Source organism: Passer montanus, unplaced genomic scaffold (assembly GCF_014805655.1).
Source record: "Passer montanus isolate IOZ18808 unplaced genomic scaffold, ASM1480565v1 scaffold5, whole genome shotgun sequence".
In the NCBI taxonomy this organism is placed as follows: Eukaryota; Metazoa; Chordata; class Aves; order Passeriformes; family Passeridae; genus Passer; species Passer montanus.
The window spans coordinates 12,298,516-12,325,457 of NW_024369929.1; the positions used below are offsets into that span (position 1 = coordinate 12,298,516).

Below are 26,942 nucleotides of genomic sequence, written 5' to 3' on the forward strand. Positions count from 1 at the left end.
CAAGAACAATTGCATGCTCTTATGCATGGAGTATTCAGCTGGTGAGGGCCTCCTTTTACAGCAAAGAGCACAACCATTGCCAGCAGTTACCTCTGCACATCCATGTGTCCTGCACTGCCAAACCACATTCCCATCAGTGCATTCAGGAGAGGAACCAGTGGCCACTGCCTTGCCTTGCCAAATGACAGGGTATCTTGCTCCATTTGCCATCCAGACTGGGCCACAGAATTCACCTTTGAAGCTGCAGCTGGCCATGTCTCCAGGCAGCTGGTGGGGCTTTCCACCAGGAAAAGAATTGTACTGGAAGCTGTTAGTGACAGAGAACTGCCCTGTTGAGTTGTTAGGTCTGTTCATTCCATGTCCAAGGTGTTGCCTCCATTCCTTTGGCACCAGTGCTGCAGAGGGCTGGTTACCCCAACACTGTCCTTCAGCCTGAGAGAACTGGAGAGTGATTTGTGCCTCAGTGGAAAGATGGACCACTGTAAAGATAACACTGAGATAAACACATGCTGCTTTAGAAAGGTGTCATGTATCCCAAAATAATAATAATCTTTCCAGCCAGTTTTTTAAACTGTCCATCTACTGGTTGCTAATTCCCTAATGGATTTTGGATGACTTTTTTTAAGCCACCATCAAACTTCTCTAAAATGTCAAAAATAATTGGGGTGAAGCAGGCCTTCTGATGGTCTGTTTATTTTGCAGATGTGGGAAGAATATCCTGATGTTTATGGGGTTAGGAGGTCAAACCGAAGCAGACAAGAACCGTCACGATTTAATATAAAAGATGAGGTAAGGAAAAAAAAAAAGGATGAGGGATTACTGAACATATAAAACCAACCAAACCCAATGAGGAAAGGGAGGTCTCAACTGCATTGCCTGTAAGCACTGAGTCCCAGTTTGGTGCATGGATATTGGATCTCACAGTTGAGGTCCCAGTCCTGCAGCTGGATCCTTGGCCTGAGACCTCTGGAGTGAGGAGGACACTGCCTGGGCTGAGATCTGCAGGCACTGATCTGATTGCTGCAATGGGGCGTAATGCAAGTCCTGCTCTGCTGTAGGAACATCCTGGAGAGGAGTCTGTGTAATTAAAAAACAGAACGAGACCAAAATGCAACACAAATCCAACCAGGAGTAAAGGAAAGTTCCCAGAACCACCTCATAGCAACAAACCAGTCATTATTGTCCATCCTGAAATGGATCCCACTAATAAATGCATTTGTGTGTGTGCAGCTTTATGACCCATCACTTTTCTTTGGTTGAACATTAGGGAGTCTTTTATGCTTCAGTTGAAGGTGACAGTGGTCAGAGAGCCTGGCAGACAAACCTTCTAATTGTTCCTGTTTCAGAACACTATTGGGTTTTTTTTCTGAAGATGTAGAAATCAGGTTCCGCCTTCATTTGCATCTGACAGGTTTTCTGCATGGAGCATTTCATCTGCAGCTCTTCAGGAAGGTCGAGTAGCTATAGCAGAGGGGAAGGAGGACCAGAGAGAGGCATCTGTGGAGAGCTTGGGGCTTGGGGCTGGGAATCTGAAGATAAGCAGCAGACTTTGGAGCCCAGTGGTGCTCTCTGACTCAGGCTGTTTGTGCTTCACCACCAAGATGTGTGTTCGGATGCTCTAGGGGTGGCACGCAGGTCTCCAGCTCCTTGCTCTGGTGCGTTATTGCTGAGCCTTGGTGGCACCCCAGTGCCACCAGCTGTCCCCCAGACTCCTGTGCTGGCTGTCCCGCAGAGCAGAGGTCAGGAAGGGGCTCGGGGTGCACCATTGACACAGCTTTTGTTTTCCTTTTCAAGTTGGCAGAGGCTGGGCTGGCCGGCCGCCCCTCTGTGCGATGCCCTGGCATGCACTGTGCCGGCGACCTCACACCCACCCCAGAGCTCCGCTGCACACCCCCCTGCCCTCTTAGGGGCCCAGGTAAGTCCCTTCTTTTTTTGTTTTACAATATTACGTGGTTTTGCAAATGTTGTTTTCTTTTTTAATATCTTTATTTCCTACTACTTAAGGTAAAGTTAAAAAAAAATTAAATATGAGATGCAAAAACTTTGCTATACCACAAAATATTGTAAAAAACAAAAAAATAAACCACCCCAAAGGTCCTCCAAATGACCCTCACTGCAATTTCTGTGAAACAGCTGAAATAAAAAAAATTGGAGCATGCCCTCACCCCTCTCTCCCCAAAGCAACACTGACTGGTCCCACAGAGCAGCTCCCATCTGCAGCAGAATCTGTTGGAGGGTGTGACCTGTCAGGAGCACAGTGCTGGGGCCTCGCAGAGAGCAGGAGGAGATGGAAAATCTTGTTTTTGGAAGACACCAAGAGAGAGGAGATAGCATAGCTCAAGCCTGTGTGGTGCTGAGCACTCCTTTCTGCTGCTGGAGGGGGCAGAAACCCAAGGCACATCTGAAGATGCTTTTTGCCTTCACAGGGTTAATCCTGTCTCCAGTGACCTGCACCTCTCACTTGCTGCTTGGGACTTCCAGCACAGTGTCTGGGGGCTTGTAATTGCCTTCTTTCCTAATGCTTCTCTGCAGATTAGCAAAGAGCATTGTGCAGGCAGTGTGGCAGGCTCAGAGACCAGAGCAAGGATGGATGAGCCATCCCAGCTCCTGTGCTGCCCCGTGACTCACCTGAGCGGGGGAGATGGCTCAGAGGTGATTCAGGTTTTGGGGCCCTGCTCAATCACTGAGAGCAGCACTCTGGGTAGGGTTATTTGTGTGTTAGACATGGTCACCTTCTGAGGATTTCTGGGCTTGTGTAGGTGTCTGAGGTGCGATCAGGGAGGGTGATAACTCGTGATCAATACCCAGGCATGGGCTCAGCCATTGGGGAAGCGAAAGTGCAGCTTTGCATAGGAGCACAGATCTGCTCAGAGGCCCAGAGCTGTCTCCAGGAACAAGAGGACGTGTGAGTTTTTTAGTAAAAACACTTACTTCCCCAGGCATTTTCTTTGCACTTAATAAATCAGCTTCAGGTTTCAGCCAGGGGATGTGAGGCGTGCAGAACCAGGTGCTTTTCAGAGTATTTAAATTGAATGGGGCAGGTTAGGTTAGCTATATAAAGGAAATTCTTCCCTGTGGGGCTGGTGAGACACTGGCACAGGGTGCCCAGAGAAGCTGTGGCTGCCCCATCCCTGGAAGTATTCAAGGTTGGATGGAGCATTGAGCAACCTGGTCTAGTGAAAGGTGTCCCTGTCCTTGGCAGAGGGTTGGAACTGAATGATCTTTAAGGTCCCTTCCAACTGAAACCATTTTATCATTCCATGATTCTGTGATTCTGGGGCAGTTGAGAAATAAATGTGCCCCAACCAGACACAGTCTTTTTACTATAAAAAGAATGGTTTCAGATTGAAATTGGTGGCAAATGTCAGTGTATTTTTTTTCTGTCAGAGAGAGGCCACAAGTCACGCACCAGTGTGTTCTAAAAATACAGCTGGTTTTCTTATTGGAAAAAAAATCTGCTCATTTGCATTTTGGTCAATGCTTTGCCTCATGTATTTGCTGAAAATTCAAACACTGCTGGTCTCACTGGAAAAGAGAAGTTCAGCACACATAAAACTAGCCTGGTTAGCTGAGATTCTCCAACCTTTCTGGAGCACTGGAGTTTGGCCTCTCTTAAGCCTGAAATGAGCAAATCCTCACTCTTTTAGTCTGAAATGCTTTTACCTCTGTTTAAGCAAGCCATTATCTTTCCTAATGAGAGCTCCAGAGGCTCACCTGGACCCCCTCTCCAACAGCTTGGAATCTCAATTTCTCCCAGCCTGGGCTAGTGGCAAGGACACTCATGGATAATCATAGTAATAGGAGCAGAACTTTGAATTGCTCTGTGTTGCTCTTCTTGGTGCTACACATGCAGCATCATTATGTTTGTCCAGTGGTTGCTCCACGCAAAATACAGTGCAATTTATCTGGTAAAAGTGTGTGCACTTTATGTGCTGGGAAAGAATTGATGGAAGGAGTCAGTGAGGCATGGAGAGGGAAGGCTGATCCCTTCAGCTGGAGTTGAGGAAGTTGTAAGAGGCCAGATCCTAGTGCAGCTCGAAGCAGTGGTGCAGGAGTAAATTTGGCACATTTTGATAAGGGGAAGCCAGGTTTGTCTTTCCCCTTGGCCACAGCAGCAGCACCCCAGCAGGGCAGCACTGGCACTTGGGCTCTGGAGCAAGCAGTGTGACCCCAGCATCTTGTGCTGGGCTGACAAAAATCCCTCTGGGACTGGGGATGGACTTTGCCAGTCTAGCTTGTGTCATTGGGGAGGTGACATTGCAAAAATTCAAGTTGCATGTTGTTTCCCAACCAGTGTGTTCTGATGGTGGTGGTGGGCAGACAGGGCCCCTGGTGCATGGTCTGAACCTGGCATACCCTGGCTCTCTGTGCTTCCTTAAACAAGGAATTTACCACCAGGAGACACGAGGGAGCAGGGAGGAGAGGCTGAGGAGCTGCAGCACGGCACATCCCAGCACTCCATTCTGGGATGGGGAGGATGTGGGAGCACAAGGCAGGCAGATGAGTCAAGCTGGGGACTGGCTGTGTCAGAGGAGATAGGGCTGGGCTTGACACGCATCCAAAACAGACAATGCTGTCTTTGAAATATGTAAGAGAAGGTGGCTGAGCTGCAGTCACAAATTACATTTTTCAAGGTGGAAGAGGGGAAGAAAAGTCAAGTCAGAGATAACCATCAGCTTTGTAGAGACAAGTGGCAGAGCAGGGGGAGTGTACAGGCATTGGGAAAATGGACACTAGAATCTTAGAAAGTGGGATTTTGGCACACAAGTGGAGTTAATTTCAAAGAACTAAAGGTTGTATTTGTTTTTCTCCCAGTGTGATCTCTGACGCAGAGCAGAAGAGAAATCCACCTCTCTTTACTTGTGGCTTGCCAAAATGCAACAAAAGTAAACGTGCACTGAGGGGCACCTGTTAAAATCATGCCAAATCAGAATAGAAAATTTCAGAAAGTGGATAAGAGATTAAACGAGAAGAGGAAAACTGAGGACTTTTAAATTTTGTGTGTCAGAACCGAAACCTGTGGAATGGTTGGCTTGTGTTGCAAGCGTAGGTAGGGCTCTCCATGGTGTTTGCCAGGCACTTGCTCCATGGTTGGAAAATGAGACAGGGATTTCATGCAGGGCTGTGAAACAGGTGGATGAACACGTGTTTCTAGTAAGATGGTGCAAAAGCTGTTATTGTGCCACATGCAAATCTGACATCAAATCCAGGAAAGCTCATGGTCAGTATTTTAGTCAATACCATGATGCAAGTGAGACAGAAGTTTCTGTGGGTGGAAGGAAAACTGAAAAATGGGAATGAAGGATGTGTGTTACAGCTCACACCATTCCACAAGCTCCTTGTGTGCACAGCTGTGTGAGCTCTGTCCAGGAGGGCAGTGGGGATGCAAACTGTGATACCCATAGTGATGGACAGACAGTGCCTGGAGCCAAAGCTGAACACTGTGTCAAAAAGCAGCTACAAGTGGAAGATTTCCAGTAAGTGTGTGGAGCAAGCAATTTTGGAGGCTACTTCTGTCATTTTAATGCTTCTTTAGAAATCTCACATGGGTTTCTTCAGTTTTGTCCCTGCCTATTTGCATTTTCTGGGGGAGGCTAAGGAGAAGTCACGTTATCTGTGAGGTGATCTGTTTTCATGGTTGACTAGTTTTTATGAAAATGTGGCTGTGTACAACCAGCATAAAGAGATTATTTTAGCTATCTTGGTCTGTGGGAATTTGTGACGCCCACTTTTAAAATAGTGCAGCAAGTAGTTAGAATAGCTCCAGATAAATTTAGCCAAAGAGACTTCACTGGTGGAGACTGTAGAACTAGAAGGAAGGAAAGCAGCAGGACACAGCTCTGACCCAGTAAGGTCCTTGAGGACTTGCTGTGGGAGAAAAAACCCAATAGCAAGACAAGGATACTTTTGATAAGAATATTGCCTTTTTATGACAGTATTTTTATTTCATGCCCTGTGGGAAGTTTGAGCAATGAAGGCAGAGATCATAATGCAATTGTTGGGATAAATTCACCTGTGGGTTTGCAATCCCTGGGGTGTTGCACACACTGCAGGTCTGCCTGGCCACTGCTGTCTGTTGGGCACTGGGGTTTGGTGCTGAGAGGGGGTGGATGGGTCCTGAGCTCAGGGACTTCAGGATAGGTGATGCTGTAGAGCTCTCCAGGCTTCCTGCAGGGTTTTCTTCTTCACACTGAGAGCAGAGCAGCGGGACTGAGCAGCTGAGGTGGCTGTGCTGGGAGGCAGCTGCTCTGCACCTTCAGGCTGCAGGGAAAGGACCCTGGCTCAGCCCACGAGCACGTGTGTCACTTGCATCCTTGAGGAGCCAGTCCACAGTGAAGCCTACAGCTTGATTTTCTTTCTTTTCAATTAAAGGCAAGTAGCGAATCTGAAAATGAGAGCCCAAAAAGAAGACGCCAGAAGCAGTTGAAAAGAAAGTAAGTTTCTAAGGAAAGGGTTTTGAGTGGTGATGCTTTGGTTTATTTCTCAGAACAGTAGTGCATTGGATTGTTTGATGGGAGTTGTCAGCATGGTGAGCTTGTAAAATAAATATTTTAGTAATACTGCGGATTACTAAAATTGAAGTATGAATATGAACCTATAGATGGATGCAATTTTCCAGCCTGTATGTTCCTGCTGTGCCTGTGATGGAATCTGAATGAGTCAGGTTCACCTTCTGTTGTCAACCTTTCACTTTTCTAGCAAATTACTGATTCTCCTTCAGAGATACTTAAAACAGTTTAATCCCTTCTTCTCCCACCTTTTTGATTAACTGAGAATAAAATACCAAATTATTATCTTCTTTTATCTTTTATAACCCTCTGTTAAAACAAAAGAACTTCCATAAAGAATGCTTTGGGTGTCTAAGCACCATAACTTGAGTTCACTTATAGTCATATTTTATTGCCTTTTCCCATCTAGTGAGTACCTTCTAGTTTCTGCATACACCAAAGTGGAGTAGGGAACTGTGAACTGCCTGATGGAGGAAATCTAAACAGAGCCACATGATCCTGCTTGCCTTCTCCTGCATCTTGTCTTTTAACTCTTCATTTGGTTGTACCCATCAGTGCAGGAGGGAAGGTGATAAAGCACAGGGAGAACTGTGGTAGCATGGACCTCTCCTGGGCAAGGGTAGTGATCCTTGTGGACCCTCCATGTCCTCTTGAGAGAGGAGGGGCTCCTTCAAAAGGCATTTTGGAGCTGCAGCTTTGTTCCTAGTTGTCCCCAGAGAACATGCTTCCTTCCACTAATGTACAATGTGACTTGGCTTCACGCTTGGAAACTTGAATTGGCAGGAGAATTTCCATGGCAGGAGACTTGTTCCATTTTCTGGGCTCTAAGGAGCTCCTGTAACTCTGCACATTTGGGCTCATGCTCTGTGACAGTGAACACTTCTCTTCAAATCCTTCCAGCCCATCTCCAAAATGCAGAAGTAGAGAAAAGAAAAATTCATCAATGAAAGCCCTTGCCCACCCATGTTTGAGCAGTACAGCTCTGCCACCAGCCCATGTGGTAAGAGCTGCTCTCACTCAAGGCAGTCCTGCCACTGTGTGAACAAAGCCCCAGGTGCCTGAGACCCCCCTCCTAAAAGCAGAGGATCACAACACAACACCCCCCTGCATTGCACTGAACAGCCAAGGATAGAATTTTGAACCTTTTTCCTGTAATTATGGACCTGATGGTTTGTTCAGCCAAGTATCTGTGTAGAAATATTGCTGCCCTTCATGACCTACATTTCTGACCACAGAATTAAATGGAAAAGGGAGGTCTCTGCTGGAGAAGAGGATGAAGATGGAGGGGAGCAAGGCACCAGTGGAGAGAGTGAACCTGAACCGAAGAAAATTAAAGCAAGAAGACCTGTCCAGAGGAGGTAAGGAATGGTTGGTTCAGTCTCTTTTTCTGCCTATGCTGTGTGGAGACGAAATCCCTATTTGTCACTAATGAAGTTTTTGTGCAATTTTACCTTTGTTTGTGACATAGTAAAGCTAGGGCCTAGTTATTCCCTCATCTCTCCATCTCATGCTCCAGTGAGCACTAGAGTGGTTTTCCTGATAGTTAGAGCAGATTAAATCCCTTAGGAGTCTAATATTTGAGATTCGTGCTTCCTTAAAGACTTATTAAAGTGGATATTTACATAAACCATGCTGTATTATGGCTTTATTAACTCTTATTTTAGAACAGTGGCCAAAACTGGTGTTAAAAAGCCCCACAAAATCCAGCGTGGGAAGAGGAAGAAACCAGACTCATCTGAAGATGACGATGATGATGAAGATGATGAGACCCCCAAGAGACAAACTCGGAGAAGAGCAGCCAAAAATGTCAGGTGTGAAGAAGTGTGGGGTTGCTTGGCTGAGGGGTGGCTCTTCTGACAGGTTCCTGCTGGGCACATCTGGGGTTTATCTCATTTTGCCATCTGTGAAGGAGGGAATGTTTACCAGTCCCTCCTAAGAGAAACGTGAGAATGGGTTGCATAATGTTTCTAAAGCACTCTCAGATGAGATTAATAATTGCAAATAGATGAAAATGAGCAGAAGGGAGCAGCTGTGCTGGACTGGACCAATTGTCTGAGGGTGGCTGATAGGTAGTGCCTTGGGACAGTGTTGAGCTAGGGTGGAGTAAAGTTTTATCCATTCCACAATGTACCTTCCCACCTTTCAGGCAGTCCCAATAAGGGGCTTGCAAAGAGCCATCCAAATGATATTTTGTGGTGGTTAAACATGCACCAAAGATGAGAAGTGCAGTTCCTAGGCACCCATGCAGCTTTTCAATGCTCTGAAACCTCCATAGAATAATCTTTCCCTCCATAGTGGAGACTTTTTCTGTTATGGCCTTGATTCTGCTGCAGGGATTGTTCCACCTTATGAATCACCTGATGTTGGCCATGGTCAGAAAAACTATATGGGCAAGATAGAGGATTAGTTTGATAAAGTGTAGCTGAGTGTCTTGGGGAAAAATACTGAATGGATGACTTAAGACGTGTTCTGAACGTGCACTGAACCACAGCATAAATGCTGGAGAAGCTGCTCCACTCTGAGCCATTCTCTGTGTTGGTGGGCTGGGAAGAGTCAAAGGTTTTATATCGGTTTGGTTTTGATCTTACTCAGCTACAAAGAAGATGATGATTTTGAGACGGATTCTGATGACCTGATAGAGATGACTGGGGAAGGAGCTGATGAACAACAAGACAACAGTGAAACTATTGAGAAAGTCTTGGACATCAGGCTTGGAAAAAAGGGAGGTGCGTGGCTCTGGAAGAAGCCTTTATTTCTCTTGAACTGGTGCAACATTTCTGCAGCTTTAAACGGGGCTCAAGGGTTGTTTCAGTGCTTTTCATCTTTTCCTCTATGCCTCTTAGCTGCATCTTGTAATATGTAATAGCTTTTGTAACATATAATATTTAAAATCCTAAAATCTCTATAGTTTATGTGCTCAGCAGCTTTCATTTAGCCTGCACACATTTTAAAGATGCATCCATTGTTCTGCAATTCCTGCTTTTCTCTGCTTTGAAATATGAAACAGATCTAGGAGAGTCAGTTTTCACAGCCCCATTGACAAAGCCATAATGAAAATAAAACCAATGTTTTCTTCTCAAAGCCTTACAGAAGTGTTTTTTTGTAAAACTGAATGGTTGCGAACACTTTCAAGAGGCCTTTGAATGATACTTAAAGAAAAGCTACTCACAACAGACTTAAAAAGATTCTGTTGCGTGGAGGACTTTTGTGTGCCTGCCTTACAGGTTTGCAGAATCTTTTGGATGTTCTTTGTGCCCCCACAAAAGGTGTATTAGGAGGGTAACTTTTTGCTGTGATGCCCAGGGTGGGTAAGGAGGGTACCAAATGCAGGCTGGCCTCTCTTGCAGCCATCGGAGCCTCCACCACGGTGTACGTGACCGAGGCCAACGGCAACCCCAGCTCCGACTTCGACCCCGAGAAGGACGAGGGCGAGGTTCAGTACCTGATCAAGTGGAAGGGCTGGTCGTACATCCACAGCACGTGGGAGAGCGAGGAGTCTTTGCAGCAGCAGAAGGTGAAGGGCCTGAAAAAGCTGGAAAACTTCAAGAAGAAAGAGGAGGAGATCAAGCAATGGTAGGCTTCGCTTCAAGCGGTGGTTTGGCCTTGGGCAGTTTGTTCTTAGCTGGAGGTTTGAGGAGTCGTGGCTGAAAATGTTTGATTTCTTCTTACAAAGTGTGTTTCATGTGCACTCTGGCCTGCTGAGGAGCATCCCCCCACACAGAAATTATATCTGTGGTGTGGATGGCTGGAAAATGGAGAGGACAAAGCCTGAAATCCACACTATTGCCACTTCCTAGGCTTAAGATTTAGGAAGGCTGATGACCAATAAATGTTGCACAGACTCACCTGGCCCAGGAGGGCTTGCAGCCTTATTAACCCTTGTTAATTATGGGCTTTTCTGTGTGCAGGTTTTTGCATCAGTTTATGTCCAGCTTCCCCAGGAACTATAAGGGAAGCTACAGTGTCTTTCCAAAGTGCTAAAGCTGGAGTAGCAGCTTCCATCTCTGTTTGGTTCCTGTTTTGAGACTGATTCTTGCCTCAGAATAAGGCAGCATTTAACAGGGAGACAATCTGAACATCTATAACATTTGCTTCTCGGCAATAATTTACAATTTTAGGAAATTTAAGAAACATATCATGAACAGTAATTTGCCTCTCTGACTTGTTTGAATGACAGAACCGTATAGGAAAGTGGATTTTCTGTATGCAAATCCATGAGTACTATGACAGAAGCATAATAGTGGTTTTTTGTTTTGTTTTGTTTTGAATTATTTTGCATCTAGGCTGGGCAAGGTATCACCTGAAGATGTAGAATATTTCAACTGCCAACAAGAGCTGGCTTCAGAGCTAAACAAACAGTATCAAATAGTGGAGAGGGTAATAGGTAAGTGGAGCCAAGACTTTGGTAAAGGGGTGAAGTAGGAATGGGAACTTTATTCCATGTGACAGCAGAATGAGTGTGCAGCTCTCTCTTCTTCCCTGCTCTCCAGTAGCTCTGAAGAAAACCCCATGGTGTTTACTGTATTTTGTTGTGTGAAATTTAGGAATTTGAACAGTAGAAGTCCAGGTTTACAGATTTGTATTTACAAATAATACAAGTCAGTGACTCTCCTTGCCTGGAGTATGGGATGACACACTAGTTTCCAACAGGTTGCTGAAATTGTTGCTGCTGAATTTATTTGTCTTCAACCCTTTGGATGCAAGATGTTTGTTTCCAAAGCAGCAGCATGGGCCTGGCCTTTGTGAGTCCACTTTCCATGGTGTGGTTGAGGGTGTGGTTAGGCTGCAAGGCAGCTCAGGGGCAAGATTTTCATGATTAATTAATAAAAGTAAAACCAGAACTTACTGAGCCCTTTGGTAATATCACAGTCATGTCAGTCAGAGGTGTCGGCACTCAGCTGCTTTGGGAACTGGCTTGGAGAGCCTGTGTAACCTATTTCCAATACAACTCATGTAAAAACGTGGGTGTGAGGCAGTGATGGTCTGCCCTGCTCCCTCTGCTGGCTGCCAGCATGGCACTCAGCTGCTTTGGGAATTGGCTTTGAGAGCTGTGTAACCTATTTCCAATACAATTCATGTAAAAACGTGGGTGTGAGGCAGTGATGGTCTGCCCTGCTCCCTCTGCTGGCTGCCAGCATTCCAAAATTCCCTTCCCTTCTCTCTCCAAAAACAGCTGTGAAGACCAGCAAGTCTGCCATGGGACATTCAGATTTCCCAGGTAAAGGCACATTTTTTTGGTCTCTCTACACTTTTGCTATGAGCCAAGACCTGTTTTGTGGCTGCCTGGGCAGTTCAGCCTGTGAACCATGCTTGTGGTTCAGCTGCTCAGCTACAGGTGCTGAGGTTTGGGCTTTTTTTGCATATTTTACAGCAAACAGTCGCAAAACATCCTCAAATGACCCCGAATACCTGTGCAAGTGGATGGGGCTGCCCTATGCCGAGTGCAGCTGGGAAGATGAGGCTCTGATCAGCAAGAAATTCCAGCACTGCATTGACAGCTTCAACAGCAGGAACAACTCCAAGACAATTCCCACCCGTGACTGCAAGGTTTGCTGGCTTCTCTCCTTTGCCGGGTTCCTCCAGGCTGGGGGAAGATGCAAGCAGTGGGAACATGAAGTTTTGTCAGGATAAATGTCAGAGAACATTTTCCCATCCTCCCACCTGCATTTGAAGGGTTGTTTGCTGCTCTTGTATTGCACTTCAAGCAGAGATGTGAAGCCCTTTGAGTTTCATTTACTCTGTGCACAGTGAGAACGTTATGTCCCCTTGGGGAGTGGGAGGCTTAATTAATCCTTGCAAAGTGCTTCCTCCTCAGAAGGAGCTGCAGCAGTTTTAATGTCAGTTGGATGAAAAAACAGCACACCTGGGAAAAGAGGAAGCCTGCAAGTTGCTGATACAGTGAAGGAGAGGGACAGAAATAATGGGAGAAAAACCAAAAGAGGACAAAGAAGGAAGTGGAGCTTGTTCTGAGTCCTGTGTATTTTGTGCAGCTTACTACACTCCTGGGGGACTCAGAGCCCTGATCATAAACCAGAGAGCAGCAGGCAAATCACAAGAAATGCAGACACAAGCACTGGCCAGGAAAATGTGGATGGAGGTGAAGTTCTCTTCACTTGAACCAGTGAATAGATCCTCACTCTTTGCTGAATTCATTGCTATCATTGCGGAATTTTCAGCCACGGAGAGTTCTGTCTTTCTCCTCAGTGGACTCATGGCAGCATCTCTTTCAGGTGTTGAAGCAGAGGCCGAGGTTTGTTGCCTTGAAGAAGCAGCCCTCGTACATCGGCGGGGAGAACCTGGAGCTGCGCGATTACCAGCTGGAGGGCCTCAACTGGCTGGCTCACTCCTGGTGCAAGTATGTGCACAGCCTGGGATGTTCATTCTGAGGCTTTTCTGTCCCTGAAGGATTTGGCACACCTCCTTTTCAAGTGAGGTCTTTACACGCCCTCCTTCTGCAGCTTGGAGGGTTTCAAATGTTATCATGCTCAGCTGCATCACAGACAGTGCAAACAGAAACTACCTAAAGCATGAACTTAAGAAACCTTGTGTGAAAACAAAAAGCATTTTCCCTGTCTGGGCCTGTTCACATGATGGATTTGGCTGTGCCTGGTACATATAAGCCCTAGATTTCCATTGACTTAGTGGGAAAGAATGGTTTCTGGCTCAGTGTGCTTATATACTCATTGAAGTCTTTGAGAGATGTCCTCCTAAAATTAGGCCACTAGTTCCTCTCTGCCTTTGCCTGTTTTCCTCCAGTTTGGAATCATCATAGTTAATTTTTGCACGTTATTGTGCCATGTTCAGTCTGGCTGTCCCTGGGATCCACTTGGAAGTGTTCAAATAACTGTTTTTGCACTGCCCCTCTCTGTCCTTGTCGTGGATTGCTGTTCATGTGGAGCACAGTGAATTAGCAGTGGCAGAAACATGCACTCAGACAGCATTTTTGTTTTTTCTCCTCTTTCTCAGGAACAACAGCGTGATCCTGGCTGATGAAATGGGACTGGGCAAGACCATCCAGACAATATCATTCCTGTCATACCTGTTCCATCAGCACCAGCTGTATGGCCCTTTCCTGGTGGTCGTGCCCCTGTCCACCCTCACCTCCTGGCAGAGGGAGTTTGAAGTGTGGGCACCCGAGATAAACGTGGTGGTTTACATTGGAGACCTCATGAGCAGGAACATGGTGTGTAATCAGAGAGCAAAGGGTGAGGGCTCAGGGAGAAGCACTGGGTGCAAAGCAGCAGCTTGTGTGTGATGTGTGTGACACACAGTCAGCTGGAGAGGCTGGTGGATGGTTCTGGCAGCACTGCAGGCAGCTGGAGCTGGTGTAGCTGAGTGTGTGGGTGTAACTCCCTGCTACAGGGAATTTTCTGCTTTATTTTGCCTCTTGTGGTAAGTGCAGGAGCACTGGCTTCTCTCAGAGCCAGTACTGATCTGGAGTGAAACATGCAGTGTAAAATGCTTGTCTTCAGTGTTTGGGACTGTTCAGACAATGGAGCACACAAGTGTTGGGACTCCAGTGGTGTCTGCAGTGAGGTGATGTGTTCATTAATGTCACAACAGCAGGTTCACCTTATTTTGTTACCTGTGCAAGGGCAGTTGAACCATGTGTGCACTAAAACAAAAGTTCCTTGGGCACCTTGAGCTCATCAAATGGCATCTTAGAAGGGATTTGGACTTGGTTGGAGTCTCTGGTTTACAGCTACACTGAAATAACAATTGTTAACTTTTTCCTTTTCATAACATGTGTTCAAGTTAACTTTTGTCTCCCCTCACAGATACGTGAATATGAGTGGATCCATTCTCAGTCTAAAAGATTGAAATTCAATGCACTTATCACAACGTATGAGATCCTCCTGAAGGATAAGGTGAGTCATTACTCCAAGAATGTTTTTATTTAGACTTTCTGTCATTTTCAAAGGAGAAAGCCAGTTCACAGCTAGTGGGTTTCATCTCTCCCTCTGTGGTGATGGACAACTACAGCCACTATTTGCTTTTCCTTCCCAGTAAAGCAAGGGAATGTGGGACACATTTTACAGTGTCTTCACTCTTGTACTGCACAGTTGTGTTATGTTTTTTACATGTAAGGCATCTGGCAGGATCCAGCAGTACCTGGATTTTTACGTGGTTTAATTTGGGCTCATTAAAAGGACAAAACATTAGACTGAACCTCTGGCCACAGTGTTAACAGTATTTACATTTTTACATCTGCAAGAAATCTGTCTCCTTAGGAAATATTCATCAGCCCTTGAGTATCACTGAGTCATAGCAGAAAACTAAAAGCTTAAAAAAATAAAATTTAATCAAAACTCTTGGATTACCTGAAATTTTTAGCTTTGTTCATCTGCTCTCCTGTTCTTGCTCCAGTGGGGCTAGTGCTACCCAGGGCCCCAAAGGCATGGAGAAAGGGGGGAATAAAGAGCTGGGGAAGGACTCTTCTTTCTGGGTAAAGCAAAGGAGGATTAGGATAGGTGTACTTGCTGCAGGGCTATTGAGATACAGCAGGAGTGTTGCTCAGCATGGCTGATTTTCACCTTTTCCTTTCTGGGAAGGCACCCTGCTCCCCAGATTTTGTTAACAAGGAAATCCTGTGAGGGGGCAGCCACAGGTCCTGGGCAGCACACTCAGCAGGGCTTCCTGCCTTGGAGGGAGGCACATGTGCAGGGTGGTGGGGCCTGTCTGACCCAGCATCTCCTTGGTGCCTTTTCCTTCTCTTCCTCCAGACTGTTTTGGGAAGCATTAACTGGGCCTTTCTGGGCGTGGACGAAGCCCATCGGTTGAAAAACGACGACTCCTTGCTGTACAAAACCTTGATTGATTTCAAGTCCAACCACAGGCTGCTGATCACTGGCACCCCACTTCAAAACTCACTCAAGGAGCTCTGGTCCCTGCTGCACTTCATCATGCCAGAGAAGTGAGTCTCCTTTTAGGCTTCCAAGAAATGTCTCTGTTCCATTCTTGTCTGTTAAATAGGCTCAAGGGAGTGCAGAATGGCAGAAATCCCTGAATTAAACTCAGTGGTGTGACAGCAATGATAGGAGAACAGACGCTACTGGGTAAAATCAAAGGTTAAATAACTAACACAAGGAGTATTTCTGGCAGCAAACTGAATGGGGAAACCTGATACATGCCTTTCAAATCTGTCTGCTGTCTTCCAGCCATCTTAAAAAAAAATAAATTTGTTTTAAGCAATCATTTCTGCCATTTCTGAGGTTTCCAGTACACTGTGGTTCAGGCACCTCTGCCAACCATTTCATGGCATCTCTGGGGGTGCTGATTGTGTGTCCACAGTGTAACAAATGTTTTGTTTCCTTTAAAATAAAATGAGCTATGGGCATCTCTAAGGCTAAGGCAGGCATGCCCCAAAAGCTCACTGAAATTGTGTTTGACTGCAAGAAGAGCTGTCCCCCAAATTCCTTTTGTTGGATCACATAAACAGTGAAGGAGAGTCTTGAAGTGTCCCAAGTGGAGGAGAGCAGATCTCCATGTTTCAAAGGAGCTGTCAGAGGAAGCAACAGTCCCAAAAGAGCCTTCAGAGCAGGGTAAAACAGTCCAGTTGTCAAAGCTGTGCCTGGGGGAGGCACCGTGGAAAGTTCAGAAACTGCTGCCAGGTAAATGCCAACAGAGTGAAATAGTGGGAAACTTGGGATTTTGGGTCTTGGGAGTCAGTGTGGAGCTCAAACATAAGATGTTAGGAAGGTGTCTAAGCCCAGAGATCTTCTGGCTTTGCCACCAATCTGTTCAGTTAGCCAGAACAGAGTGAATCTGTTATCTTGCACTGTTTCCATTAAACTGCTGTTCTCCTCTCTTGTGGTGCAGCAGGAGTTTATCCAACAGATGCTGTTTGGTGCCACAAGACAAGAGGTATTCTGACACCTCCCTTCTCCTCCTTTCTGTTGCCAGGTTTGAGTTCTGGGAGGATTTTGAGGAGGATCACGGGAAAGGTAGAGAGAATGGCTACCAGAGCCTTCACAAAGTCCTGGAGCCGTTTCTGCTGCGCAGAGTGAAGAAGGATGTGGAGAAATCTTTGCCAGCCAAAGTGGAGCAGATCCTCCGGGTGGAAATGTCTGCTCTGCAGAAGCAGTACTACAAGTGAGTCACTGAATGAGGGAGTGCCAGTGGAAATGGGCACATCTTTCTGTGGGCCTTGGCAATGTGTTCCACTATTCTGTGCATACTGTGGCCTCCAGAGTGCAATGAGACACCATGACCTGTACTAGTGGGAGCTTCCCAGCAGGAATATGAGGGTAGGGGAGTTGATATCTTTCCTTCTGGAAGATGTTTTTTGTAGAGTGATGCAGTTCAACTGGCCAGTTTTGCAAGACAGAGGTTGTGTCTTTCCTGGGGGAGTGACAATATGCACAAAGTTGGGATGCTGTTCAATATTAAACAGTGATAATATCAATAGGAAAATCAGGTCAGGGTTTTTAGAGAGGAAAGAGCATCCTGTAAGACAAGTGAGGAGAGGTGGAGGCAGGGAAGTAGACTGATGCCTGAATGAGCTGTTCCTGAAGGTTTTGGTCCTCCAAGGCTCTGCTCTGCACTGAGTAATGATCTGAACTTTAATTTTCCTGCCTTCAGGTGGATTTTGACAAGAAACTACAAAGCTCTTTCAAAGGGAACAAGGGGAAGCACATCTGGTTTCCTCAATATTGTGATGGAATTGAAAAAGTGCTGCAACCATTGCTACCTTATCAAACCTCCTGAGGAAAATGAGAGAGAGAATGGCCTTGAGACCCTGCAGGTGAGTGGTGTCCTTGGTCACCACCTTTTTTCCTTAAATTTCATTCTTTTGTCCTCCCAACAAAATAATATCTGGTGAAGCTTATCTTCTGTGGCTTCTTCCTCAAAAACAGTTTTTACAGCTAAGCCATTTGAACCCCCAGCCCTCCTCTTCTACTGTGGGCAACATTTTATGGCCTTCTAGAGCAGGAGTTGTGGGCAGTGTAGGATCTGTCTTGTGTGATTCATTGTGTGTGTGGGCTCTGCTGTGTAAATCCAGATGATTAGATTAGAGATGTACAAGAGATGAATGACCTTGAAAAGAGCAGGTCTGTGCAGGGCTCTGTGTGGTGTACATAAGGGTAAGGTTGGAAATGATGGTTATTTCTTCAGTCTTTGATCAGGAGCAGTGGAAAGCTGATTCTCTTGGACAAGCTGCTGACCAGGCTGCGGGAGAGAGGCAACAGAGTGCTGATCTTCTCCCAGATGGTGAGGATGCTGGACATCTTGGCAGAGTACCTGACTATCAAACACTACCCTTTTCAGGTGAGAAACATCAGCATGGAAAACAGTGGGATCCCCTTGAAAGTGTGGGAAAAAATGGAGGGAGCCTGAGCAGTGGGAGTCACTGAGCTCCCCAGAGGCTGGTGGCTGGGATTGCAGGTGGCACTTACTGGAAGGAGCTGGGATGTCCCTTCGTTGCAGTGTGGCCCCAGCTCTGCAAAACTCCTGTGCCAGGCCCCTGCTTTGGGCTGTGTCATGTGCTGAGCCTGAGGACAGTGAGCACAGAGAGCCTGTAACGGGAGCTGCGGTGTCACCCGCCGTGTGCCTGTCCCCTGAGCATCCCCCAGCCCTTGTGACACAGCTGAGGCAGCGCCGTCATTTTTAATTGGCGGCTATTTTTAACAATTAAACGCTGCAGGCAGCAAAGGGGGCTGCAGGGCTGGCAGCACTCGGGTGCAGCCGTGCCTCGGGGCTCCTTTGCCTTCTCTCTCTTACCGCTGTGGTTGGTTTTTGCAGCGCTTGGACGGCTCGATCAAGGGGGAGATCCGAAAGCAGGCGCTGGATCACTTCAACGCCGACGGCTCCGAGGTACCGCAGTCCTGGGCAGAGGGTTTGTGGCTGAGCCACAGGTTGTGACTGGCACAGGGGGTTAGTTCAGCTCAGTGCCTTTCACAGGACCCCAGGTACTTTTAAAGACACGGATAGAGCATGTTTTGCAGCCAGCCACATTGTTTATTTGAAATCTCTCACGTCCAAGGAACGGGGCGGCAAGTCACAATTCCAGAAAGTTCTGAAGAGGCTGGGAAGAGCCAAAATTTAGCAGTTCTCTCCTTATTGGTCTGGAGAATGAGATGGTTGCTGAGTGATTCCAGTCTGAAGCTGGTTTTGAATATGAAATGACAGAGGCAAAAGAAGGATTTTAAGTGTTGGCAGGCAGTGGAGTCTGGTGCTGGAGGTGAAAGTCTCCAGTGTAATAGGAGAGGGCATCTGAAACCTCTCATCTGGGCTTGCTGACTCACAGTGACTGGTGCAAGACACTTGTTTTTGTGTCAGTCAGCCCAGCTGTGAGAAATACCTTTCCTCACTCCAAGAGCCTGGGCTGGAGCAGGATTCTTGGCTCACACAGGGATTGTGAGAGATCGTGGTTGTAGGAAAATTAACAAAAGGAAGTGTGAGGAGGGGAATAAACAAGAATGTCAGTAGAACCTGCCCTTTTACCTGTCCTGAGGACATCTATGGGGGCTCAGGCATCTTGGGATCTAAGATGGTACAGTCTGTTCATTGCTGATCTCACTCCTAACAGGACTCAGGCAGCAAAAAGCAGATGTTTGCCTGCTGCCTTTGTAGGAGTCTGGTGAGCAATATGATCTGACCTTCAGAAGTAACTACAAGGTGCCCTTGCCTTGAGCTGCTTGTGTTGCTGTCCCATATTGATTCATCCCTTCAACTGGGCCAGCACTGCCTCACTCTGGGTCTTGGCTTAAAGCCTGGTGCTGCTCAGCCTGCATGAACAGGGAACATGGGAAGGAAATCCTTTTTCTGCTTTAAGAACCATGAGTGCAACAGTCTTCTCTCCATTCCCTTTTACAGCTTTTGAGTCACCACTGCTATATTATGCCCTCAGTTAACTGGTTAACTCATGGATGCTTTTTATTCTTTCCTTCCCAGGACTTCTGTTTCTTGTTGTCAACAAGAGCTGGAGGGTTGGGAATTAATTTGGCCTCTGCTGATACTGTTGTTATCTTCGACTCGGACTGGAACCCCCAAAATGATCTTCAGGCTCAGGCCCGAGCTCATCGAATTGGACAGAAGAAGCAGGTCAGGAGAGCTGCCTGGGTTGTTTGCACTGTGCCTTCAGTGTGTGCACCTAAACATCCTCTCACCTCACCAAAGCTTTGAAAACATGGGCTTTTTGTCCCGCTCCTTGCTCCAGAGAGTGCTGCCTGAGGGAATCTCATTTAAAAAGTAGGAGACAAAAAGCAGCCCAGATTTGCCAGGGGCCAAGTCTTGGTTTTGAGCATACCCAGAACCCAACCCATGGCATTGCACTTCTCAGCCTAGTCCTAGTGGAGTCTGTTCTTTCTTGCCCTGAAAAACTTAAAAAGTAGAACATCCACCTTTACTAGGGGTTATTAGATATGTGAAAAGCTAGTTTGGTGCTAGTTTGATTTTAGAGTGATTGTTTCAGAAGATTTTTGCTCTGTGCTTAGGCACACTACAGGATCTGTGTTAACCATCCTGATTTTAACTGATCCCCTGAGATACAGAGAGAATGTGATTGTTTTTCTTCTGAAAAAGCACATCTGTACATGAAGAGACAATGTCAGCAGCCCAGTGAAAACAGCTGAGGGATGCATTGCTGTACCAGCAGAGCCTGTCCAGGAAATAGCTGTGGTCTCTTTTTGCCTCTCAGGTGAATATTTACCGCCTGGTCACCAAGGGGACCGTGGAGGAGGAGATCATTGAGAGAGCCAAGAAGAAAATGGTGCTGGATCATTTGGTTATCCAGCGTATGGACACCACCGGCCGGACTGTTCTGGACAACAACTCTGGGAGATCCAAGTACGTGGCTGTGTCAGGAGCCAGAAATGTCTGGAGCACGTGGCATAACCAGCTTCCCCTGCTGGCATTTCCCAGTGTTTATTTGATAGGGTACAGGGCAGAAGGCTAATAAATCCTGGCAGCTTCCACTGATTTGGCTTCTGCAACCATTAATTTGGATACATAGGATAAAGATGATCAGAAATTTAGAATTAGTTTGCTTCTGTCTCTTACCCAGAGATCATCCTGGTCTGAGGGGAACCTGGCTGTGGAATGGCTGCATTTTGGCAGTGACCTCAGTTTCTTTTCATTTCCCCCAGTAGATGGTGGTGGTTCCCATTGCAGTCTTTGTGTGTGCTGGAGCAGGAAAGAGAATAATAACAAAGCTTTTTATAGTGTTGGGTAGAAAACTTACTCCTCGCTTCAATTAGGAAAAACTTTGGTATGGTTTTGTGCTGTAGCAGTTCTGACTGAACAGCTCAAAACACCTTTTCCTTCTTTACTTCTTGCAGCTCAAATCCCTTCAACAAAGAGGAGCTGACAGCTATTTTGAAGTTTGGAGCTGAAGATCTTTTCAAAGAGCTTGAAGGGGAAGAGTCAGAGCCTCAGGTAGTTTGAAATTGAAATCACACAGCAGTTTGTAGTGCTCTCCAGGTCTGCAGGAAGGACTGTGTGTGGTTGCTCCTGCTTTGTTCTTGCCCTGTGCATGAGAGCAAGTTGGTGAATAGGACATGTGGGAGTCTGGAGAAGCTGGAAGCAGAGTCTGGGATGGGGGTGGGGGGGATCAGGGGTTGAGGAGAGCCTTGTTGTTAGGGATTAAATATTAATGGTCACCCAGGGAGTCCCTTGCCTTCTGAGGATTATTAGCTAGTGACAGCACAGCCTGTTGAAGGCTCCTCTCCCTGTCTCTTCTAAGCATTTCCTCAGCACCCTTTTTTGGTGGTTCTGAGCGAGGCAGGAGTCAGCAGAGTGCAGTAAACAGGTTGCTCTCTCCTGCCTTAGTGCAACATTGCTTGACAGTTTAGCACTGAGTGATTTGACCAATTCTCTTAATGGCCCAAGCAGCAGAGCTTCTCCCCAGGGAAACAGTCTACAGTTCATACATCTCACTGCCTGGAAATTTTCCCCACTGTTCAGCCTTTGTGGTCCTTTCCTTCTGTTCTGTCACCTTATTTGTACTTCGTTATACTTGAGATAGTTCATCCCTGCCCTCTGGGATGACACCCTGCAGATATTTGCACTTTATTTAGCTCATATCAGCACACGAGCCTGTTCTCAAAGCCTCTTACTTCCTGCTGTGCCTGGCACCCTCTGCTTTATCCCTCCTTCTCCCTGACTGGCAGGAGATGGACATCGACGAGATTCTGCGTCTGGCTGAAACCCGGGAGAATGAGGTGTCCACCAGTGCCACTGATGAGCTGCTCTCACAGTTCAAGGTATGGACTCCAGGCTCTGCACTGGGCTGTGGGAGCGTGGCTCCCCACACCCTGCCATGGAGGTGAGGCCAGGAACAGGCAGGAACACCTCGCAGAGATCTCAGAGTCACAGAATGGTTTGGGTTGGAAGGGAGCTTAGAGATCATCCAGGTCCAACACCTCTGAGGTAGGTATTAATTTAATTTCAGGAAAGTGGTTTTGAAGGCTGTGAATAAAATGCAGAATTTACCAAATTTGGAAACAAACCCAATAATTTACAAATACTCAGCAGTACTTCTTAAACTGCACGTACTTCCTCAAAAGCTGTTAGTCCAAAGACGAGGCAAGGAGCCAGGAATGCAGTGGCATAGGGATCAATTATGGAGTAGTTATGGAAGTGTTGGCAGAATTCCTGTGGAGAAGTTGAGGCTTAGCAGACAGCTCTGGGGTGCTCCTGCCAGGGGAGGGAATTGCTAAAACTTCTCCTTTGCTTGTAAAAGGTTGCCAACTTTGCAACCATGGAGGAGGAAGAGACAGAGCTGGATGAGCGGTCCCAGAAGGACTGGGATGATATCATTCCAGAAGAGCAGAGGAAAAAGGTGGAGGAGGAAGAAAGGCAGAAAGAATTGGAGGAAATCTACATGCTGCCTCGAATCCGGAGCTCAACGAAAAAGGTACAGCCCATCTTGAGGGGATGAGAGGCTGGAGGAGAGAACTGCCAAAGACAATGCTCAGGGGCAGCCTCCTTGCCATCTGAGCATCTCTATCTCCTCCAGAGTTGGTCTGGAATAAAGTACAGAGATAGCACAGTGACCTCTTGTTGGCACTGTGCATTGGAGCAATGGTTTGGGATGCAGCCTGAGGGCCCAGACTGGACTTGGTGTGACTCATCTCACCTTAGCGGACAAAATCAAAAGAATCTGTAGTGACCACAAAGCAAAGTACCCAATTGTATTGGATTTTGCTGCAGATTTTGCCATTTTTGTCTGTCTCTTTTCCTTGGGCTCTCTAGCCCACTGGGTGGCTCTTGCCTAAATCTGGATCCTGAGGAGCAAAAGAGATGGTGTCTTCCCAAGTTCTTCTTTATGTAATGGGATCTACCCCAATCCAAAAGAAGGCTGACTGTGAGAGGATGCTCTGCTGGGATGTGGGACTTTAGGGGTTATATGGGGTGAGCTCTGGGGAAAAACATTTATATGAAAAACCCAGAGAAGGATCATTCATATTGGATGAATCCACACGGGTTTCTGAGGTGTCCTGGTTTTCAAAATAGTCTAAGGGAATGTGGCACAAACCCATGGAAATCAATATTTTAACATCTCCTAGCAGATCAAAATGCAATTGTGAAACTGGTGGCTGTAAAAGGAGGATGACCACCACAGCCTCAGCCAGCTGGGAACTGCAAAGGGTGTGCAGCCTCTCTGGGCAGCTCACATGGGCTCCTGCATCTTCAGCAATGGATGCTCAGTGGTTTACAGTCCTTTAAATAGTGCCAGTGCACGGAGGGACAGAAGAGGTTGTTAGCTGGTTAGATGAGCAGTTTTTAACTGTCCTGCTGTTTCTCTGGCACGTGCAGGCTCAGACAAATGACAGTGAGTCTGATGCAGAGACCAAGAGGAGGCTTCAGAGATCGTCTGGGTCGGAGAGCGAGACCGACGACACCGACGACGAGAAGAGACCCAAGCGCAGGGGACGCCCTCGGAGTGTGAGAAAAGACACTGTGGAAGGCTTTACTGATGCTGAAATCAGGAGGTCAGTGCTGGGCACAAGAGACAGTTCAGAAGACAAATATAGAAATCCCATGCAGGTGGAGAAAATCCCAGATTAATCCAGGATGTGTTCACCTGTAAGCACGTCAGTGGTTAGGCAGAGCTGGTTCACTGGCACCTTTATATAATTCAGTTTGATCCCAGCTGATGACCTTAACATTCAGGTCAGTGCAGAATGGACTGGATTGTCTTTAGTTAGGACACAGTGAAGCTGGTACCTTCCTAAAATTAATCCATGCTGTAACTGCCCTTTGTGGGCCAATGGATGGAGCTAATGCTGTATAACATGTTTAGGTGCCATGAGCTGCAGAGCTGGAGAAGCCAGGGGCTCTGGTCTTCCTGACACTTTTCTGGCAGTCATCCTGCTGATTTAAGCTCTCAGTGAAAGGCAGGCTCTGGCAAAATGACCTCATGAGAAGCACTGGTCCTGTTGATCCAGAGTGTGTCAGTCTCTGATGTCAGCTGGAGACTGAATTTCAGAGCATTGTTTTCTTCTCCTATCTTCTAATTTGAATCTTTCCAGAGATCTTTGTCTTACAGCTCTACCCAGATGTTCAGCCAAAGATGGAAGAGAGGGAGTTATGAGTTTTCCTTAACTCTCTATCTCTGAGCTGGTGTATTTTTAAGCAGGAGATAACAGAGTTTTTGGGCTGTGATAGCTGCCCCATAACCATCTTAAAGCCATGGAGCAGGAAGGACATGTTCAAATATGCAATATAACAGCCATTTATGTTATTGTGATGTAGCAGAAAGGGGCTGAAAGAATACAAAATGAAAATAAGAAGGCAGAAAATTAATTAATTTTAAAAATAACCTGTAGTTGTAGCCATTGTGTCTACTCCCAGCTCAAGGCAATGTTTGATTGCAGCAACTCTTGCTCTAAAGATGTGTTAGCCACAGCAGGGATTTTCACAATAAAAATAAGACATGAAAATAAATGGCAAACCTCATCTGCAAACCTCTGTGATGGATTGAACCACATTTGGCTCTTCTGTCATGGGTTGCTACATTTACAGCCTGAGCTTTAAAATTACTAATGACATTGATTTAATGCTTCTTTTCTTCCTGGAAAAATGAAGTTAATAATTACCAACATGGTGTGAGCCAATGCTTTCTTCTATTTTTTTTTTCCCTACAGTTACCACTCTCCTTTTTTTTTTACCCCTCATCTGTCAAACACTCAACATTCATAATAATGTTGTGTTCTTCTTCAGCCAAGGTCACAAAACTCTTTGTGGGGGCTAATGGATGAGGCTTCCCAGTGCTGGGGGATGCTGAGCTGATCAGTGGGGAATGCAAGGGTGATAATGTGACAGGCTGTAATTAATATATTCAAACACATTTGTGATATTGGACCTACTTTTTATGACAGCTAGTTTAGGGGGTTTTTTTGTTGTTTTTTTTCTCCTTAGGTTTATCAAGGCTTACAAGAAGTTTGGATTGCCTCTTGAACGGTGAGTCCCAACCTGCTCCAGAGGGGAATCATGGAGGCACATTGTGCTTCTGGGCACAGCCAGGCACACATTGCTCTGGGTGTTTGACACAACCTGCACAGACAGCACAAGCCTTGCTGCCCTGCCATCAGACCCCAGGCACTGCTGTGCACTCCCTGGTGTCTCTGTTGATGGGCACTGATGAGTGCTGGCCAAAAACCAGCTGGAGCAGTCGTGGTGCCAGGCTGTGACACAGCAGGGTCCTGCTGGCACAGTCCTGCCCTTGGGGCATTCCCACTCTGCCCAGAAAGGAGAGGGAGCAGCTGTCAGAAAAACAAATGCTACCCAAAGCACTTGCCAAGCTTCTCTATGCACGTTAGCCTCAGGACTGAATGTGGAGCATCTCTCCCTGCTCTGTCCCTCCTGAAGGGAAACAAAGAGAGGCACCATCCTTAAACCTGGATCTGCAGGGTCCTGGCCCTGTGCAGGCTCTGGAAAGGTCTCAGGGCTGAGGCAGAGTTCCCTGAATGTATTATAGGAGAAATTCAGTGCTTTTTCAGCTGGTTCTGCTCTCCTGGTATGAAACACAAGGCTTGCATTGTGAGTCTTGATATTCCTGACTTCAGGCAGGCAAAAGGGACAGCAGATGGCAGCTTTGGAACATCAAATGGAGTTCATGTGGAACTGGAAAAGCCTGAGGGAATACTGGACAGTCACAAAGGATCCCTATTGTCCCCAAGATAGAGTTCTCACCTTTGCTTTGGTACTAAAAAATCCAGAGGATTGGATCTGTTTTTCTACATCTGCACTGCAGCTGTTAGACCAAAAAAAGACAAAGACTGGGTTATTTCCTGCATGAACTCAACTCATGCATGTTTTATACATTCACATTTGTACAGCACTGAGCTGTGAAACAATTGAATAGGAAGTGATTGAGAGAAGAGCTGCTCTATCACACACAAAACTCCCTTTTCCCAGGCTGGAGTGCATTGCCCGGGATGCTGAGCTGGTGGACAAGTCTGTGGCTGACCTGAAGCGTTTAGGGGAGCTCATCCACAACAGCTGTGTGTCAGCAATGCAGGAATATGAGGAGCAGCTGAAGGAAAATCCAGCAGAAGGTAGGCAAGGGGGTTGTGTGCTGCTCTTAGGGTGGTTTTGGGAGTGTTCCATGGAGCTTGTGAGGAAATCATTCCCATGGAGGTTTCACAGGGAGGCCACATTGTGATTTAGAAGCAATGAACAAGAACACATTTAAACCACCCCATCTCTGCCAGGCACCTCTCACCCACAGAAAGCCCCTGAGCTTTCTGCTCAGATTGGACAGTGCCACTTGGGTCTGTTGTTTTCTGCTGGACATGAGTTTTTGTGGGCAGAGGCTGAAGTGATCAGCTCATTAAATGCTGGGCCACAAAGCAAAGCAGATCTTATTTCAGCTGCTCCTGAGACTGGAAATCAAACTGTGCTGTGTACTCTATGGTAAAGCTGGGTCCACAGTTAGCAATTCCCAGAGCTGGAATCACCACCCACTCTCTGTCTGGCTGTTCTTTGCTGTTTGTTTGGACATACAGAGTCAGGGATGGATTTCCTGGGTCTCTGCCTGTTGCAGCTGACCAAGACTGCAGAATCAACAGCTCCAGTGTACTTAGAAGTATTTTTAAGAAAATGGTACTGGGAGGTGTTCAGATTGCAGATCTAAGTGAGTTAGTGGAAGAAAATTTATATTTTCGGCCTTATGTTTAAATAAGAGGTTGCAGGCAAGGTCTTGATCACTGTCTATGAAGCCATTTTACAGAAACACTTCCTTCTGTAAGAGTTCTCTTAATTGCTGTGTTTTATTGCTGAGCAGGGAAAGGACCTGGAAAGAGACGAGGTCCTACCATCAAGATTTCTGGTGTCCAAGTCAATGTGAAATCCATCATCCAGCACGAAGAGGAGTTTGAAATGCTGCACAAATCCATTCCCTCGGACCCAGAGGAAAGGAAGAAGTGAGTTTGGCTAAGTAGGCAATGCAGAAAGAGGCTCAGGGAATTTGGATTTTGTAGTGGAAAG

At 46.5% G+C, this 26,942-nt stretch overlaps 1 protein-coding gene across 7 annotated transcripts in view; it reads left to right on the plus strand.

Annotated features, from left to right (window-relative positions):
* CHD2 (chromodomain helicase DNA binding protein 2) overlaps positions 1-26,942 on the plus strand; it is an 83,849-nt gene that overhangs the window by 46,251 nt on the left and 10,656 nt on the right. For all 7 annotated transcript variants that reach the window (XM_039723080.1, XM_039723079.1, XM_039723081.1 and 4 more), the window contains 26 exons: positions 703-789; positions 6,373-6,434; positions 7,745-7,867; positions 8,174-8,320; positions 9,102-9,235; positions 9,857-10,082; positions 10,793-10,893; positions 11,683-11,727; positions 11,881-12,056; positions 12,740-12,864; positions 13,476-13,692; positions 14,288-14,377; positions 15,233-15,423; positions 16,413-16,601; positions 17,091-17,253; positions 17,625-17,777; positions 18,252-18,323; positions 19,404-19,553; positions 20,149-20,297; positions 20,789-20,885; positions 21,620-21,712; positions 22,192-22,365; positions 23,268-23,443; positions 24,873-24,914; positions 25,872-26,011; positions 26,740-26,878. In XM_039723080.1, coding sequence (XP_039579014.1) covers positions 703-789; positions 6,373-6,434; positions 7,745-7,867; positions 8,174-8,320; positions 9,102-9,235; positions 9,857-10,082; positions 10,793-10,893; positions 11,683-11,727; positions 11,881-12,056; positions 12,740-12,864; positions 13,476-13,692; positions 14,288-14,377; positions 15,233-15,423; positions 16,413-16,601; positions 17,091-17,253; positions 17,625-17,777; positions 18,252-18,323; positions 19,404-19,553; positions 20,149-20,297; positions 20,789-20,885; positions 21,620-21,712; positions 22,192-22,365; positions 23,268-23,443; positions 24,873-24,914; positions 25,872-26,011; positions 26,740-26,878 — 3,461 coding nt within the window. The remainder of the gene's footprint in view (positions 1-702; positions 790-6,372; positions 6,435-7,744; positions 7,868-8,173; positions 8,321-9,101; positions 9,236-9,856; positions 10,083-10,792; positions 10,894-11,682; positions 11,728-11,880; positions 12,057-12,739; positions 12,865-13,475; positions 13,693-14,287; positions 14,378-15,232; positions 15,424-16,412; positions 16,602-17,090; positions 17,254-17,624; positions 17,778-18,251; positions 18,324-19,403; positions 19,554-20,148; positions 20,298-20,788; positions 20,886-21,619; positions 21,713-22,191; positions 22,366-23,267; positions 23,444-24,872; positions 24,915-25,871; positions 26,012-26,739; positions 26,879-26,942) is intronic.